This window comes from Chroicocephalus ridibundus, chromosome 2, assembly GCF_963924245.1.
Source record: "Chroicocephalus ridibundus chromosome 2, bChrRid1.1, whole genome shotgun sequence".
Classification (NCBI taxonomy): Eukaryota; Metazoa; Chordata; class Aves; order Charadriiformes; family Laridae; genus Chroicocephalus; species Chroicocephalus ridibundus.
In genome coordinates, this window is record NC_086285.1 from 115226512 (window position 1) to 115242659 (window position 16148).

At 41.9% G+C, this 16148-nt stretch overlaps 1 protein-coding gene across 24 annotated transcripts in view; it reads left to right on the top strand.

The window, feature by feature from the left end:
- The window catches only part of EPB41L3 (erythrocyte membrane protein band 4.1 like 3), a 150527-nt gene that overhangs the window by 121121 nt on the left and 13258 nt on the right, over window positions 1–16148 (top strand). For 10 of the 24 annotated variants that reach the window (XM_063326595.1, XM_063326589.1, XM_063326594.1 and 7 more), the window contains exons 11-17: window positions 1093–1268; window positions 3417–3637; window positions 7260–7826; window positions 12049–12102; window positions 14190–14225; window positions 14387–14452; window positions 14937–15128. In XM_063326595.1, coding sequence (XP_063182665.1) covers window positions 1093–1268; window positions 3417–3637; window positions 7260–7826; window positions 12049–12102; window positions 14190–14225; window positions 14387–14452; window positions 14937–15128 — 1312 coding nt within the window. The remainder of the gene's footprint in view (window positions 1–1092; window positions 1269–3416; window positions 3638–7259; window positions 7827–12048; window positions 12103–14189; window positions 14226–14386; window positions 14453–14936; window positions 15129–16148) is intronic. The other 14 variants (XM_063326599.1, XM_063326609.1, XM_063326611.1 and 11 more) reach the window with 9 other exon arrangements.

Below are 16148 nucleotides of genomic sequence, written 5' to 3' on the forward strand. Positions count from 1 at the left end.
TTGCTTTATCTGTGCCATGATATTATTGGCCACTATAATTAGAGAGACGGAAGACTCTGCTGCACTTCTGCACATAAGCTTGTATAGGGAGAACGGCTTATATGCAAAGTTGCTGGAGGATGTGGGTAAGAGTTTAAAAAAAAAAGGAGATTTTTATTTATTTACATATGAAAATACAGACAGTAGTCGGTGAATACCAATCCATAGCTGTAATTTTTGTGTTACTGAGGAATTTTGCAGGTATGTTTTTGACATCTAAGAAGACCCGAGAAAAGCTTGGGATGGTGGAATAAATGCTGTAATTAATTTGTGCTGAGATAGTCAGCACGGAGAGGCTTATTAATGGGAACCCAAAAGGATGAGATTTTCAATGGCGTGAAAGGGCATCCAGCGCTTAAAAACTCCTGTCAAAATGTTTGTGGGGACTGAAGAATTTTTCTCCTTTCTTAAAACTATTGGTTCAGGCTGTCTGTATGTTCATATGAAATGCAGTCTCAGTAGCACAAGATCTAACAAGAAATTGAATTTGCATTTTTTGGGTGTTTTCTGATTTTTAATGGAAAACCAATGTCTAAAGCATAAACTCTATAGCAGGAGAATGGCTTCTTCAGCAAACTCCCATAGCCAAAATACAGAGGGTGGGAAGGCTCTAACCTGAAAAATGTCTGCGTCCCTGTGAATGAATCTGTCCCGCATCCACTGGAAATCTGTTCTGGCCCTGTCCTCAGCTATATAGCACTGTCATAAATTTCAAGTATAAGAAATATGTGTGTATTTCAGCCCAGATCAGTGTCCCTGATACAAGGAATGCCTTATTTTTAGTTTTAGTGGTTAGAAAATAATAAATCTGATTTTCAAGCACGAAGGAGCTGGGTGATTCTTGCCTGTTAGGAAGAACTCAGCTTTTCAAATGGATTAGCTAAGCGGTTTTGTCATGCTCTGTGAGGGACATCCTTTGATTACCTTTTAGCCGCAGAGACACAAGTTATGATGGAGAGGGATACCCAACAGTCATCATCTTTCCTCTGCAGACATAGTGGACTGGTTTTTGGAGGAGGGGGAGTAACGGGTGCGCCGCTTGGTGTGTTTTAGGCTCCTGCTGCCAGAAGCGCCTCCAAAGAAGTTCCTCACACTGGGCTCCAAGTTTCGCTACAGCGGCCGGACGCAGGCCCAGACGAGAAGAGCCAGCGCCCTCATAGACCGTCCCGCACCTTACTTTGAGCGGTCTTCTAGTAAACGTTACACTATGTCTCGCAGTCTAGATGGGGGTAAGGTCCTCTTAATTGACTTTGTCAAAAGTTATCACAGTGGTCACTGCTTTAGGTGAGGTATAATCCTCTTGTCCTCTCATCTCCTTGAGCTTCAGCAGAGCGGAGGCTGTGAGTACCTGCGCGTTCACTGCAGGGCGAGGGGAGGATGCAGAGAAATACTGTGCTAAATGTACTGCTGCAGTCCTTACAAAGTGTTTGCCTGGAGGAGGTCCTTGGGAGCCCCCTCTTCATGGAGCCCCGCTCCTTGTCCTCACGCCTGTAAAGGACTTAACCCCTTTTGGGGAAGGACACGGCTCCTGGACCTGCCAACCTGCCCAAGCAACTCAGGCTTCAACGCTTTTTCAGGGTTTGCATGAGTAACTCTTTGGGTTTTGGTTTAACTTGGCTTTTTTTCCTATGTAATTTTTCCTTTTCCTTTGAGTGTATGTTACAATTCATAAATGAATTATTTCCCTTTATTGAGTAACCACACTTGCTTCCCATTACTTCGTGTCCCAGTTGGATGAGCGTTTACAGACTTTTTCCATACATTGCTTTGGAAGGTGTGAGATGGAGAGTGACATATGCAGGTTTATAGTACGTCCTTCCTCCTCCTCTCTTTCTTTGCAGTTCATGGAGGTCATGGTTCTGCTGCTCTCTTAGGTTAAACCAGCGTGTGGTTCAGTCTCAGCAACTTCATCAGCTGTTACTGTTGTCAGCTATTGAGTGAAAAGAGGTTGTAGTTTATTTTTGTAGAAAAAAAAGACTGAGGCTAAATTCGGAATTGCTACAATTTAAAAAAGAAAAAAAAAAAAAGAAAAGGTGAATTCTCCCACAGAATATCACAAACAAATTGCAACAAATATAGCTGATGATGGGGAGGGGCAGAAGCTTTGATTTAAAAGTACTAGTGACAAGCCTTCTTTTCTCCCCCTAAAGGTGCTGCTTGTCATTAATTATTTTGGAATCTTCTAATTCTGATGTGCTTCTTGCTCGTTACCAAGCAACTGGTGACCTGATTGCTGTGCATGTGTCTCAAAGCAGAAATTATCCTTCTGCGTTATTTTGTTTGTAACATCTAAACAAGATGTCTCCCTCTACTCCCTTCGCTTTCTCCTGCCTCCTAAGCCCATTCCCAAGAGACGAGATATCTGAAACGCTTTTCCCCCAGCATTTCTTAGGCTCTGCAAGGTTTTTATGATGTTAATTTGCCTAAGTGCAAATGGGGGAAAGAGGTTTGTTTTTTTTTAATCAATGCTTATGATTTCTTCACTGATGTTGTTACTATAACACAAATGTGTCTGTCACATTCTGCATTGTGATTACACTGTGATCCCAGCCCTGTCATTTGTTACAGATGCAAGTAACTTTCTAAATTTGAATAGTCCTATTGACTTAGAAATTAGTTATGCAATTGTCAAGAGCAGGGTCTGGGAATACATTAATCTTTTGATCACATTCCATCTGTAAATTTACTATTTATTTCAAAATCACTTATGTATATTTAAGTTTGCTGAATTATCGAACGTTCACATCCTGAAATATTCTGGTTCGATCCACTGAATCGAATGCCATCACTTCCCAGAATTTTTTAGGATAATGAGCTCACTTAACTGGCAGACTTTAAAACTCAATAATACAAAGATCCCATTTCTTGATTCTCAGATATTTTGCTTGTGTTACATCAATATTGTAATTTCCTGCAATGCAGCGTGCTACTTACCGTGTATTTGATCTGCATTGTTATATTCTGACAGATTTTAAAAAAAAAATCTCTTCCACCCCCATGGCTGATGTCATAGCTGGTTTTCCTTATGTTTCCTGCCTGATAACTGTGGCAATGCATTGATTTTTTTTCTGATGTTTTACTACAGTAGCTCTTTTAATGGCTTGCTAACATTTAACAACTGTGTAATGCGCACATTAGCTACAGCAATGTGTGTATACACACCCATGATATGTGTTTATGCATATAAAAGCTACAAGCTTTATTTCAAGTAAACAGTTTGTTTAAATGTATGCACACGCTTCTGGTTTCCTGAAACATGACACACAGTTGTGTTTTCAGCAATATCTCAAATGTTTTACTAACCCAGCTTTTTAAATTTACGCAGCTTCTTAGCAAAAGCTATTTCAGACTTTCCCTCTTTAAATATTTGCTTTTAGCATCAGTGAATGAAAACCATGAAATGTACATGAAGGATTCTGTGTCTGCTGCAGAGGTTGGTACTGGCCAGTACGCCACAACAAAGGGCATCTCTCAGACCAACTTGATAACCACTGTGACTCCGGAGAAAAAGGCAGAAGAAGAGAAAGATGACGAAGAGGGCAAAAAGAAAAGAGCAGAAGAAGTCACTCCAGTCTTGGCAATACGCCATGACACCAAGGTAGAGTTTTGGGGGGGTATTGTATTAAACTGACCTGCCTGGAGAGCGCTCGGAGAGACGCAGTATTGTTAAGGAGAGAGAAGATACCTAATTCAGTGAAAGGAAACTGGAATGTACACGGTTGTATGTACGTGTATATACGTGTCTTGAATCAGTATTTTTATAGTCCTGTCACATTTTGCATGATGTCGTAAAAGTCAATTCCTGCCTCAGACTGTTTTTTGAAAAGTAAATCCATTTAACAGTCAGCACAGTGGTTTTTATATAGCATACAAGATCTCTTTAGGAAGTACCCAAAAGTAGCCCAGCAGTGCATGTTTTGTTCCTTTGGTCTTCAGTCGTATTTTGGCTTCAGTATAGGCATCATTTTTGTTATTTTTTGACAAGGCAACGAAATAGTTCTGTGTTCTTATATGTAGCTCTGTGCTTTAAACAATTGTATTTTTCTCATTTACTTCTCATAATGCTCTGGTTCCTCACATGTATTTCAACAGGCATTTTTTCTCTATTGACTCTTGGGTATTAATATACTTTATAAGCTTTTTTTTTTCCTGGCTTACAAAAGCATTTGCTTCCCTCATGTGAAGTTTTGCACTGAAGAAAAGTGTTTTTGTTGATGATTCTCTGCTCAGTTGTTAAATTTGATTCATCTGTCACCGTCTCCAATCCCACCACTACCGTATACATGTACACACATGGCTGTGCATTATATCTACTGACTTATTAAGAAGGGGCAAATCAGAGAGACAGAGAAGATACGGAATTTCAGAGACTGACAGTGAAGGGAAATAAGGTAGAATAAGAAAAGATTGAGTGTAACATGTCCTCTGTTTCTTTTACATTAAGGAGAAGAAAGCAGAATATGAAATACTGAATCTAGGATATCATTCAAAAAGGGTACTATGGAATGCACTCGCTAAACAAGTAGGATTTACCTTCTTCGTTTATGAGGAAAAACCTTGATGTATACCTTTACACCCACAAAACTGTCAGGCATGCAAATGTTAGAACCTGAACTTCTAGCCTTATCATATAAGGCCACAATGAGCTACATAGCTAAAGGATTAAGTCCTCAAAAAGAGTTGCAATTAAGGTACCAAAAACCAGAAAAAAAATTAATTACTGGGAATTGCAGATGAGAAAATATTTTGTTTTGAAACTGTGCACTGTAATTGTAGCATTAAAAGATAATCTTTGTAAAATTTCACTGAGGTGTTCTTGAAACGCCATTGGTTTCTGCATGGAGAAACATTGACGAAAATCAAATACGTAGTAAATATCCAATAGAAACTAATTCTGTTCCAAGTGTTTGTTAATTTAGGTAAATGGAGACATCATCTGCGTTTTGAAGATCATCTGTTCCTTACATATGGCCAGAAATAGTCAAAGATACTTTTAGGAGAATATTTTGGTACTTAAACATGCACAAATGAATTATTTTTGCACGCCTTCCCCCAAGAGGGGCGTTCTGTTTAAAGCACCCACTAATAGAGCTTCAGTTCTGTAAGCCTGTAGAGATCTCAGTCCTGCTTCCACTGGATCTGGTAACACTTTCATCGATCATTATAAAGACAATAGGGTCTCAAGAAACACAGGACAAATTTGAAATAAAATTCCTTTTTAAGGGTATATAAATTTTATTAGGTAGGTTTTCAGCTTTTTCACTAAGACATTTTCCTTTTTTTTGTCCATATATATTTAAGTACCAGAAGTTGTTCTAAATATTAACACTGCAAAGATGTCAGTAAGTGAATAGTCTGTATTAGCAAAGAATAAATTTACTTTGGCTTTTTTGCCTTTACAATATAAAGAGAAGTTCTGTGTGTTCAGCTCACATAAAGTTCTGTCAGTCCGTCAGCATTAAATTTTGACCTGAGCTTACTACATTAAGCCCATAACGAAGACACTTGTAAGCGGTTTGAAGTTAGGCTTGGTTTTGGTTGCTTTATTTGGGAATGCAGATTGCCTGAACTGATAGACTGGGTTTTTAGCTGTTCTGGTTAGAGAAGACAGAGAAGCAAAATATTAAGGGGAGGAGAAGGAGCTCTTCCATGTAAATACTGGGCTTAAATCCCATTCCTACTGTTAATTTATCTGGTAAAGATTGGGCTTCGTAGCTAGCATTGCTGCAACCTGTTCCTAAATTCTGCTTGTTGGCTCAGATTTGGCGCCAGCTTGTGCAGGCAAATGCTGTTTTGGCTTTGAAGCCATTCTGCTCTGGGGAGTTGGGGGTGGCAGTGGGAGTGAAATGCCTTTTATAGCTCCTCGGGGAGATTGCATGGTGGATGGAGGACTTAGGGTTTGGTCATGGAGCCAGCGTGCCACTTTAGCTAAGTGCACCTAGTTGACTTTGGCCAAAACATCTCCGATCCATCAGGATGTTGTACTGGGGTGTTTTGTTGGCAGTGGCTGTTGTTGTCCTTCCAAAGAGCAGTCGTGGCAGCCTGCAGGGAGCGTGTTAGGTGACAGTCAGCTAGTTGTGAGCACCCCTCCTGCTGAATCACCTCCCTGCTCCTACCAAGTTTTTGCCCTTGAGTGACCTTAAAGACATGTTGAATGCCCTACAAATGGTGTATCAAAGAAAATCCTGCTAGTTGGTAGCCAATATTCTTTGCATGGCGGTAAAATTTGCAGCAATAGTGTTGGGTACATTTTTGCCTCTTCGCTATGGGTAAAGAGTCACTTTTTGGCTATGGGGAGATGTGCCTGTGTGTGGCATGGACCTCTCGCTGGTCAGGCCCCCCTTCATGTCCCCAGCGAGAGAGCAGGGGGTCTGCCTAACCAAAACCCTCAGCTCTCTTCTTTCAATGTGCTGCCGAAGCAGTGGGGGGGCAGCAGGGTGGGTGGCCAGGAGCCCGCTGTGGCTCATGGTGGGCAGAGGTGAGGGCAGGGCTGTGTGGAGACCAGCCTAGGTGGCCATGGGAGCCGTGCTGAGGAGCTGGCTGTTGGGGTGGGTATTGAGCTAGTACGGTTTTTTCCATCGGAAATGGCTAGCGTAGAGATTTATGCCCCCACCCAAACCAAAAAGTGTTTTACTTAGGTTTAGGACCTAGAATTTTTTTTTTTTTTTTGTGGTGTTGTAATGAAAGGATTTGGGCATATAGAGTTTTAATTATTACTGCTGAGACTGTCCAAGGCATAGATGGGAAGCATTTGGCCCCCGCTGGGTCTCCTCCTGACCGCAGGAGTGCTGTCACAAGCAGTGTTGGTATTAGAAATACGTTCCCTCATTTCTTTGTTGCTCTCCATGTACTTCATGTTTGAACGCTCCGTATGATCTGAAGCCAGTCTTAGAATAAGTGGAAGCTGGTGGCACCTGAAACTCCGCATACGGCCGGGAAGGTTTTTGTGTAAATCCTGTGCTGCAGATGGCTAGACAAATGCTGAACCAAGAAGTTGCCTTTTGTAAGCTGTAACCCCGATTCCCTAATACCTGTGGTGTGTGGCATGGGAACACGCACCATTTAACCAAGTGGAAAGCTGTGGTGTTAAAATACTGTTTATAATTTTTTTATATATATATATATATAATTTATCATCACGGAAGAAAATTAACTAATTACAGTTTTCTTTTTGTCCTTTTGCTTTTGCGCCTTGTTTGCTGCTCTTCCTCTGTCACCAGCCATCTTTGCTTGGCACTGACTCCCGCCACCCCTCGCCATCCTCGCAGCCTGGCCCCCATGCATCTTCAGCAAAGCTTCGCAGGAGATGCAAGGAGAGCGCTCGAACAAAATCCTTAGGCTGTGAGGCGCCCAAAGAGAGCCCTCCAAAGCACGGCGAGCCGGAGCCGGACTCCGACAGAAAGGGGCGAGTTTGCTCCGCCGAGCAAGACGTGGCTTTCGGCTATAAGCAAAAAGCCGGCAAAGGCGGAACGCTGTTTTCCTTCTCCTTGCAACTTCCAGAGTCATTTCCTTCCCTCCTGGATGACGACGGCTACCTGTCGCTCCCTAACCTCTCCGAAACCAACCTCCTGCCTGCCAGCGTGCAGCACTACCTTCCCATCCGCTCCCCCTCCCTGGTGCCTTGCTTCCTCTTCATTTTTTTCTTTCTGCTCTCTGCCTCTTTCTCAGTGCCATACGCCCTCACTCTCTCCTTTCCTCTGGCTATGTGCCTCTGCTACCTGGAGCCCAAGGCGGCCTCCTTGAGTGCCTCACTTGCCAATGACCTGAGTGACAGTTCAGAGGAAGAGGTGTGTACCTCGGCATCGAACACACTCTTTTTTTCGTGTTCAGTGCTTCAGTCCTAACCAGTGTTAGATTGCTGCAATAGTGGTCCTACTTTCAGAGCCTCATTTCTGTCTGTGCTGATATGTTAGAAGGGGCGGGTTTGGTTTGGTTTGATTTTGATTTTTTTTTTTTTTTTTTTTTTTTGGTTTGGGGCTTGGGTGTTGGTTGGGGTTTTTTTCTCCTTTTTTTAATCATTTTTTCTCGTGTTGGGAGTGCAGCGTGGGGCCCAGGGTTAGGCACAACACTGTGTGGAAGTGGCTTGGTTTCAACTGTGTCGGCTGATGCAAAGTGACTCGCCCTAAACAAATTGCCACTCATCAGCCCTGAAGTATTGTATCTGAACCCACCGAGACCTTTTTCTTCCCCCTGTCAGTTTATACTAGGCTTAGAATAGTTATCTAAATAGTGGGAATTAAGTACAATTTCCTGCATAATTATATATACATGCATTTATATGTGTATGTATATACATTATATTTATATAAATAGCTAGCCAATAATTATAGGCACCCTCACAGACTTCAGGATGTTCAAAATAGAGGTGGACTCAGCTGTTTGCAAGAGGCTGTGAGCTGTAGCCCGAGCCTAGAAGAGGCTTTCTGGTCCAGCGAAACCTGGATCTGGATTTTCAGCCTTAATACCGTCTCTGCTGCAGATTAAATTGTTTTCCCGTGATTAAATCCAACGTATCAGCGAGAGGTCAGATTGGGACAGCTGTTCTGCAGCTGTTGGGGGGAACATGCCATGTGGGCCGTCTTGCCATTTGCAGTGTTATATTAGCACTGCCAAAAACGATGCCTCAAGCCACCAGGGTTCTCACAGGCAGATAAACCAACTGCAGGAGAAGAGGAGTCCACAGTGGTTCTGGGAACTGTGGAGAGGATAATATATATCCAGGAATCTGCTTGTTTAAGTAACAGGGTGACTGGCATCGCAGTTTCTACTGGTGCCTAGCTATTCTTTGTTAGCAGAATAAAATAATGAGTTTGGGTTTTCCTCATTTTTCCTTTTTCCCTTTCATCTTCAAATGCAGAAATACAGTTTTGTGTTGTATGTAAAAAAAACCAACAAAAACAAACCCAGATCAGGTAATCGCAGACCAGTTGGCCATTTGTAAAAAGCCGTTTTGGCCACTTGTCAATGCCGTTGCAGTAGCTGTCTTGAATAAACCAGCTTGTGCATCTAAACATTTGTGCCGCTGTTGGTTTTATAAGACTTGGTGCGAGATTTCATTTCCTTTTTATGGAAAGCCAAAAGTCGCATTAATTTATCTTGTAAAAACATTGTCTTTAGATGCTTTTGGCTCTGTGACGCCTAACAACTGAATAATAATGTGCAATTTCTGATAAAAGGCATCCAAAATGTTGCGGTCTCATTTCATGTCCTCATTTTGAGATAGCATTTACGTCTCAATTTGCATTAGCTCTGCACTTGGATTAATCTAATAGCAATAACAGCATTAATACAGTGCCAGCTCCAGAGGCAATAATGAGGCAGTGTTTATGTAATACATTGGTCTGTTCCTCTTTCAGAAATGAGCACTTCTTTTCGTTAGTAAAGTTAGGAAGTATTGAGCATAAAAACGTATAAAATAGGCTTTTTAGTGTCGCTCTGTTACGAGGGTGATTACTCTGGCGGTGCTTCCTGGCAGACAACACAGACTTGTGCCTAATCCAGGGGGTATTTCTTGTTCAAAATATTGCATGAAAGTGAGTATGTTTTTAAACTCGGGCATGTCTGCATTACATTGGCAAAACAAATCACAGCAATTACAATCGCAAGTTAGAGGAGGTGCAGCCGCAGCATCTCGGGAGGTTGCTGCCTTCCCTTCCTGCTCCGTCCCTCGCCCCGCCATGAGCCCCACCAGCAGCTGCCTGTCCCTGTCCTTCAGTGCCCCACAGCCCATCTCCGAGCTGAGCCCGACCTTTCTTGCCCTCCACTCCGCAGGAGACCTGCCTTCCTGAGCCTTAATTCGCCATTCCCTGCTCTGCCACAACCCCAGGTCTTTACTTCAAGTAACTCAGTAATGCTGACTTTGACTCCGTGGCTCTTGATTGGCTTATTAGCAGACACGTGTGTTGCAATGAAGTGAATTTTACGCCTTATTCGGGATTTCAGTGCTGTTGTGGTGAAAGAAATAGAAAACCTTATTTTCCCCCCAGTCACAAAAGATGGCACACACAGTGATGCAGAAGGCGGCAGCCAGCATCCTGAACCAATCTCACACCTTGCTGAGCTCCGTTCTCCCTTCAGCAGTGCATCTGGAGGCAGCCTGTGCAGTCAGAAGCAGAATTTCTCCCCTTAGATTTAATTAGTTTCTGTGTTCGTACCTTAGCAGCTAATATTTCTATTGATTTTTTTCCTCTAATGTTCCCAATTTCAAGTTCTTAAATGAACACTATGTGCCAGACTCAAGTGTTACAATGCCTTGATACAAATATTGTAATTCCTTTTAAATGCCTAGATTCATTAATTCCTCTCTCTTTTTTTTTTTAATAGGAATGACAATGCATAGGGTTTTTTTCTAATATTGCTATACCTTTACAATTGCCTATAATGTTATGTGAGATTCTTCCTTAATAAAGAAACCATTTTCTAACACTTTATTGAAAGCAATTTGACCAGCTAGGTAGACTGTTTGGCATGACAGTTTCATTTTAAAAATTAAAGCACTCTGTCTAGCGAGTGGTTGTTGCTTGAAAAATTGCATATAACTTGCATTCATGCACTTACCGAATAGTCCAAAATACCTGCTTATTCTCCTGCCTGTCATACAAGCAATACAAATTATTCAAAGAAAGGAATGATAGAGAGAAAAGCAACGAAAAAATATCCCAAAAGCAGTTTTATGGAACACTGCAGTTGTCAGAAAATGACAGAAGATAGGAAATTCAAAGTTAAGACTGATAACTCCATCCACCAGTAGGCTGCTTTTTTCTCTTGTTTCGTACTGCTGTGATTTGAGGATGAGATGTATTGTTCCTAGCTTTCAATTACCTGCCTGGCTTACTTTAGATTATCTAAGGACCACAGAAAATCTCTAATCAAAACCAGAGCTTTCACTGATGTTAAAATGACTTGGATATGCCAATCTGGGGCAGTAGGGAGCACTTTCTTTACTTACTAGTTTTCCATAAGCTTGCATAACATCAAAAATAGTCATTTGAACTCTCTTCTCGGCCTGTAGTAAGCTACGCTCGACTCTCCATTTATTAAATCTCAACACTTGCATTCTCCACTAAAATGTTCTTCACGGTGCCAAGCAAAACAGGGATAGATCAGTCTGTGCAATGCTGTGCTTTGTTTCATTTCTATCACTTGTACCTAGTAAGTGTTTTGGGTGTGTGGGGGGGGTACTTTTATTTTTCTCCTGCTTTCATCCATATTCTTAAATGGAATGAGAAAGTATTTTTGATTCTTTTAATGGTAGTTTTCTTTTTTTTTTTTTTTTTTTTTTTTTTTTACTATCGTTAACAATAACAGCTGCTCTTTATTGGAACCGAATGGGATCTGAGCCTTACCATTACTCCACAGATAGACAGTAGATGGGCTGGGGGTACGGTTATTTGAACTCCTTGGTAATGCAGACAGCCTCATGGTGTATAAATGTGGAGACAAGAACAACTTCTGTACAAATGAGGGGCTGAAAGTCAGGTGACTGTTAAAGTAGCCTTTTTTTTTTTTTTTTTTTTTTTTTTTAATTATCTTTTCCCCCTCTGGAGAAAAAGTCAAATACCACATTAATCTATATTGGCTAGAACAAAAATTTGATCAATAATTTTCTTTAAAAAAAAAGATTATAGGAGGAAAAGTTTGTTTAGAAAAATATTAGATTTTTTTTTCCCCATTTTTTTTAAAGCCACCTGGCTTTCTTAAGAAAAAAAATCTGCTATTCAAATAACACTTTTCCAGTAATGTTTTGTTTGGCTTATAAATTTGTTCCAGTAAAGCCATATACTGTGTACAGTACGCCTCGAGTCTTCCTCTGAGTCTGTTCTGTTTACTAATATAGCATTTTTATTTTGCTTCTTTGACTTGTGCGTGGTTTGAAAAGCAATGCTAATGCAGTTCGCAGGGATGTTGAATTTAACAGCTCCCCCGTGTGAGCCGTGTGTACTGATGAGCTGGGTTTATTCTTTATTCCTGCCTTCCTCTTGGGACCCGGTTACTTGTCTAACCCAATAGACTGACAGTGAGCAGACGGATACTGCGGCTGATGGTGAGACCACTGCCACCGAGGTTTGTACAGTCGCCGGCACCCAGTTCTGGCAGGGGGAGAGCGTTTTGCCTCGTCTCTCCCTGACCCTGAGTGCCAAACCGCATGTCTCCCGCGGCAGCTCAGGACCCCTCTCTGCGCGCGTCTGCATGTGCGAGAGCTTTGCTCGGGGAGTTTTCGGTGCTCCCTGCAGGTTCCTCTAGATTAGACATTCGGAAGAAGGTCTTTACGATGAGGGTGGTGAGACACTGGAACAGGTTGCCCGGAGAGGCGGTGGAGGCCCCATCCCTGGAGACATTCAAGGCCAGGCTTGATGAGGCTCTGAGCAACCTGATCTAGTTAAAGATGTCCCTGCTTACTGCAGGGGGGTTGGACTAGATGACCTTTAGAGGTCCCTTCCAACCGAACACATTCTATGATTCCTCTTATTTCTTCCTTTGGTTTGGAAATTGGCAGGCCTCTGTGCTGTGCAGGAGGTGGGGTGGTGGCAGCGTCACCCACTCCAACTGGGAACAGTCATGCTGGACAGGTTGTGCCCCGGGTTGTTCAGTTTGCTTGTTTGCTCTTATCATCTGCAGCCTGTATGAGATGGAGGGAAAGAGAGGGGGAAAAGACAGTATAAAGCAGTTTTCAAATTTTCTGAATAAAGGTATTTCCAGATTATAAACACCAAAGTGTTTCCGTGAATGTAATTTCACGTGTCATCTTCACATATTGCCACCAGTAGTCCAGGTATTGCCTTCGTAGGAGGCACTGTTATATTTTCTCCACACTGAGAAGCCTCATCTCCACAACACGGTGTCCAGACTGAGCAGGCAAATTCAACCCTCTGTGACTCCAGTGAAGTGCATATAATGCTTTCATAATTAATATGGTTGCAGCTGCAAACATGAGCTGAATTTGATCTGACATCTGGTAGAAGATAGAGTCTTACCACAGTCACTACTGTAGGTTTTCAGTAGGATCTCATTAATATTTCAGACTGTTAAAAGTACCGTCAAGGAAGAATTCTCTCTGTGACGCGTCAGGGCAATTCGGCCTCAGCTGTAAATAGAATGGATTTGAGCTGAGTTATAAAGTAATCAACAGATAAAGATTTTCCCATGGGTCATTTGACTAATTAGGACTATGTGAAAAATTAACAATGAAATAGTGGCACGAGCATTAGAAGAAGCCAAATGGAGTCACAACAGAAAGTCTGTTGAGATGAGCCTGGAGTACAAAATGCTTCGAAGTGCCTCTTGCGCTGTATGGCTTCAGGCCTTGAGCCATACAGAAAGTAAAACATAATCCTAAACCCACGGCATTTAAAAGGCATGATAATCTCCCTGTCCTCCGTCTTTATTTTAGGGGAGAAGATTTTGTGGTCCTCAGTTTTCCTTCTGGATACTTGATTTTCAAAACGTGTGGTATACTTGCCATCTGAAAACTCAGCCCTCGGAAAGGGGGCTGCTTTGGCAGTCCATATTGCATTGCTTTTGAAAATGTGAGCTGAAGTGAATTTTGAGCTGAAATGTGTGCAATTCCAGAACACCACCGCTGCAGATAGATCCTGAAAGAGTAGATACAGACTAAATATGAAATAAAACTATATAAATATGGAAAGAGACCGAGGTTAAGGAAATAATATTTTTAGCAAATAAAATGTGCTTCATTCTGTAGGAAGTGTTGTGGGTCGTTTACCTGTGGTGAGTTAATATGAAGCTTTGCCTGTGGCCCAGCAGATGCCATATGTTTAAATTCTGGGATTATGGGCTTACAAAGAATTTGCTGTTGCCATGTGGTCCAAAACCAGCCGCAGTCTCAGTGAGAAGGTCCAACAGCTGCTCTCTAAATAGAGATTTATGAATATGGGGCACACCAATGATATTTATCAAAGGAAAATGTTTAATACTCCCCCATTCACAATTAACAAGTTTGCTAAGAGGGGCCTTGCTCTGCGTCAGGAGAACCGTGCAAAGTCAACCAGTGTGTCTACGCCTTCTCCTGAAGACCTTAACGTAGAGAAAATGTGATTTTAACCTAGCGCGTTCCTCTCACTGGTTTTTGTAAAGCCTTTGGTCATACAAGTGGGTAAGGTGTTGTTTTCCGATCTTTCTCATGCTGGCAGTCGGATCAAGAGGAGGACGGAGATCTAAAGGCACAGGTACAGAAACCAAAGGCCCAGATGTTGCCCAAGTATTGGAGGTGTTCACCTCTCTCAGCATGGTATTGTTGGTTCTCTGTGAAGAAATGTGTAGAAACAGCATTTTGTATCCTTTCAATACTGTGTCCCTTACCTTTCCCTTTCTTTTTCACTTCTTTCAGAATAGTCTGATTAAGCGAATACAGGGTGAAAATGTGTATGTCAAACATAGTAATCTTATGTTAGAGGTTGGTATTGGTATATACCAGTGCATGTACGTACATGTGTGTTAGTTTTAGTGGTAAACTGTGAATCTGCACTATGATGCATGAACTGTGTATTCCCACCTGCTAATAAATTAAATAGATTTTTTTTTCTCAGATTATGATGACTCCTCTAACTTGTACTATAAATATATATATATGCGTGCACGTATGTGTGTGTGCGTCCACGCGCATATATGTATGTTGGTTTGAAGCCTCTTTATCAGGTGTAAACGATAACGATACGATTAAGCTCTTTCCGAGTATATTTATACTCACTTGTACGAGATATGCTATGCTGTTATCTCTCAAAATGCCACATTTTCACAGAGTGTTGTGTTAGTGCTGTGCTCCCCGGCTCCCTGAGATGTTACCTCCCTCTTTACTAACCAAGTTGTGTGTTTTGGCTCTAAGATTTGGTTGGCTTAGGATGTATTACAAACTGCTCTATTCTTTTAAAACTGTCCAGGACCTAGACAAAACCCAGGAAGATCTGATGAAACATCAGACCAATATAAGCGAGCTGAAACGCACCTTCTTGGAAACCTCCACAGAAACGGCTGTGTCTAATGAGTGGGAGAAGAGGCTTTCCACATCTCCCGTTCGGCTTGCAGCGAGGCAGGAGGAAGCTCCTATGATTGAACCACTAGTGCCTGAAGAGGTCAGCGTGAGCTGAAAGGCTTCATTACATATTTGTCTATTCGTTTTTACTTATAGTAGCTCTCAGTAGATTTAGAGGCTGTAGTTAGAGGCCATTCCCCACTTGCAGGTCCTCCCTTTTTCTCAGGACTTGGCCTCTAGCAGTAAACATACAAGGAGGAACAGATACCTTTTATATATATATATATATATATACACATATAATATATATAGTTAGCGTATGAATTTCATCGTAAGCCACATGGCAGAATTGGGTCTCTCTGAGGGTGCAAAAATGCAGGCTTCCTTACAGGTTGGGTGAGCTTGAGGAGGTCCAGCCATGCGTGAAAGGAACCATGGAGGTGATGGAGAGAAAATTTAAATAATGGTGACTGGTTGGGAGCAGCGGTGTAGCAGGATGGATCGGGGGTGCGGTACCAAGCTTGACAAGAAAATACCAAGCAAAGGGCAGCACTGTCTCAGTCTTTGAAGACGGGGAAGAAATGATGATGATAATTAGACCTGCTTGGCCAGTTCCATAAGGGAACTGATAGTTGCTGCAGTCTGCAGGATATCGTTTTGTTGAAGACCCAATGCAGATTGCTAAGCATGTGCATTTTCATGCAGTGTGCATGCGTGAAAAAATCTTGCTCGCTGTGCAGTCTTGCAGTGCGTGCAAGAAACTTGCCAATTAAAAAACTGCCTTTTATTTAGTTTGTGGCTAGATAATGAGACGTAGAGTAACAATGTAACATTCATGTTGCGCTAAAACACACAGATCTTCAAAAAAGCAGACGGCCTTGGTTTAAATCCAGTGAAGCAAAAAGAAATATGCTGTGTGGTCTGCATGAAGATTAATCTTTTTATTCTGTTGCGGATGGATGTCTGGTTTCTGCCTTGCAGGAATCATCTTTATGGTTACTTGTTTGTAGCATTACAGACCAATAAGTGGTCATAAAATCTGCTTCTGTCCCCCCAGCACTGATGTAATGTTGTAAGGAACTCAGCAAAAACTGGCCTGAGAGTATAATTCGGAAGAGTC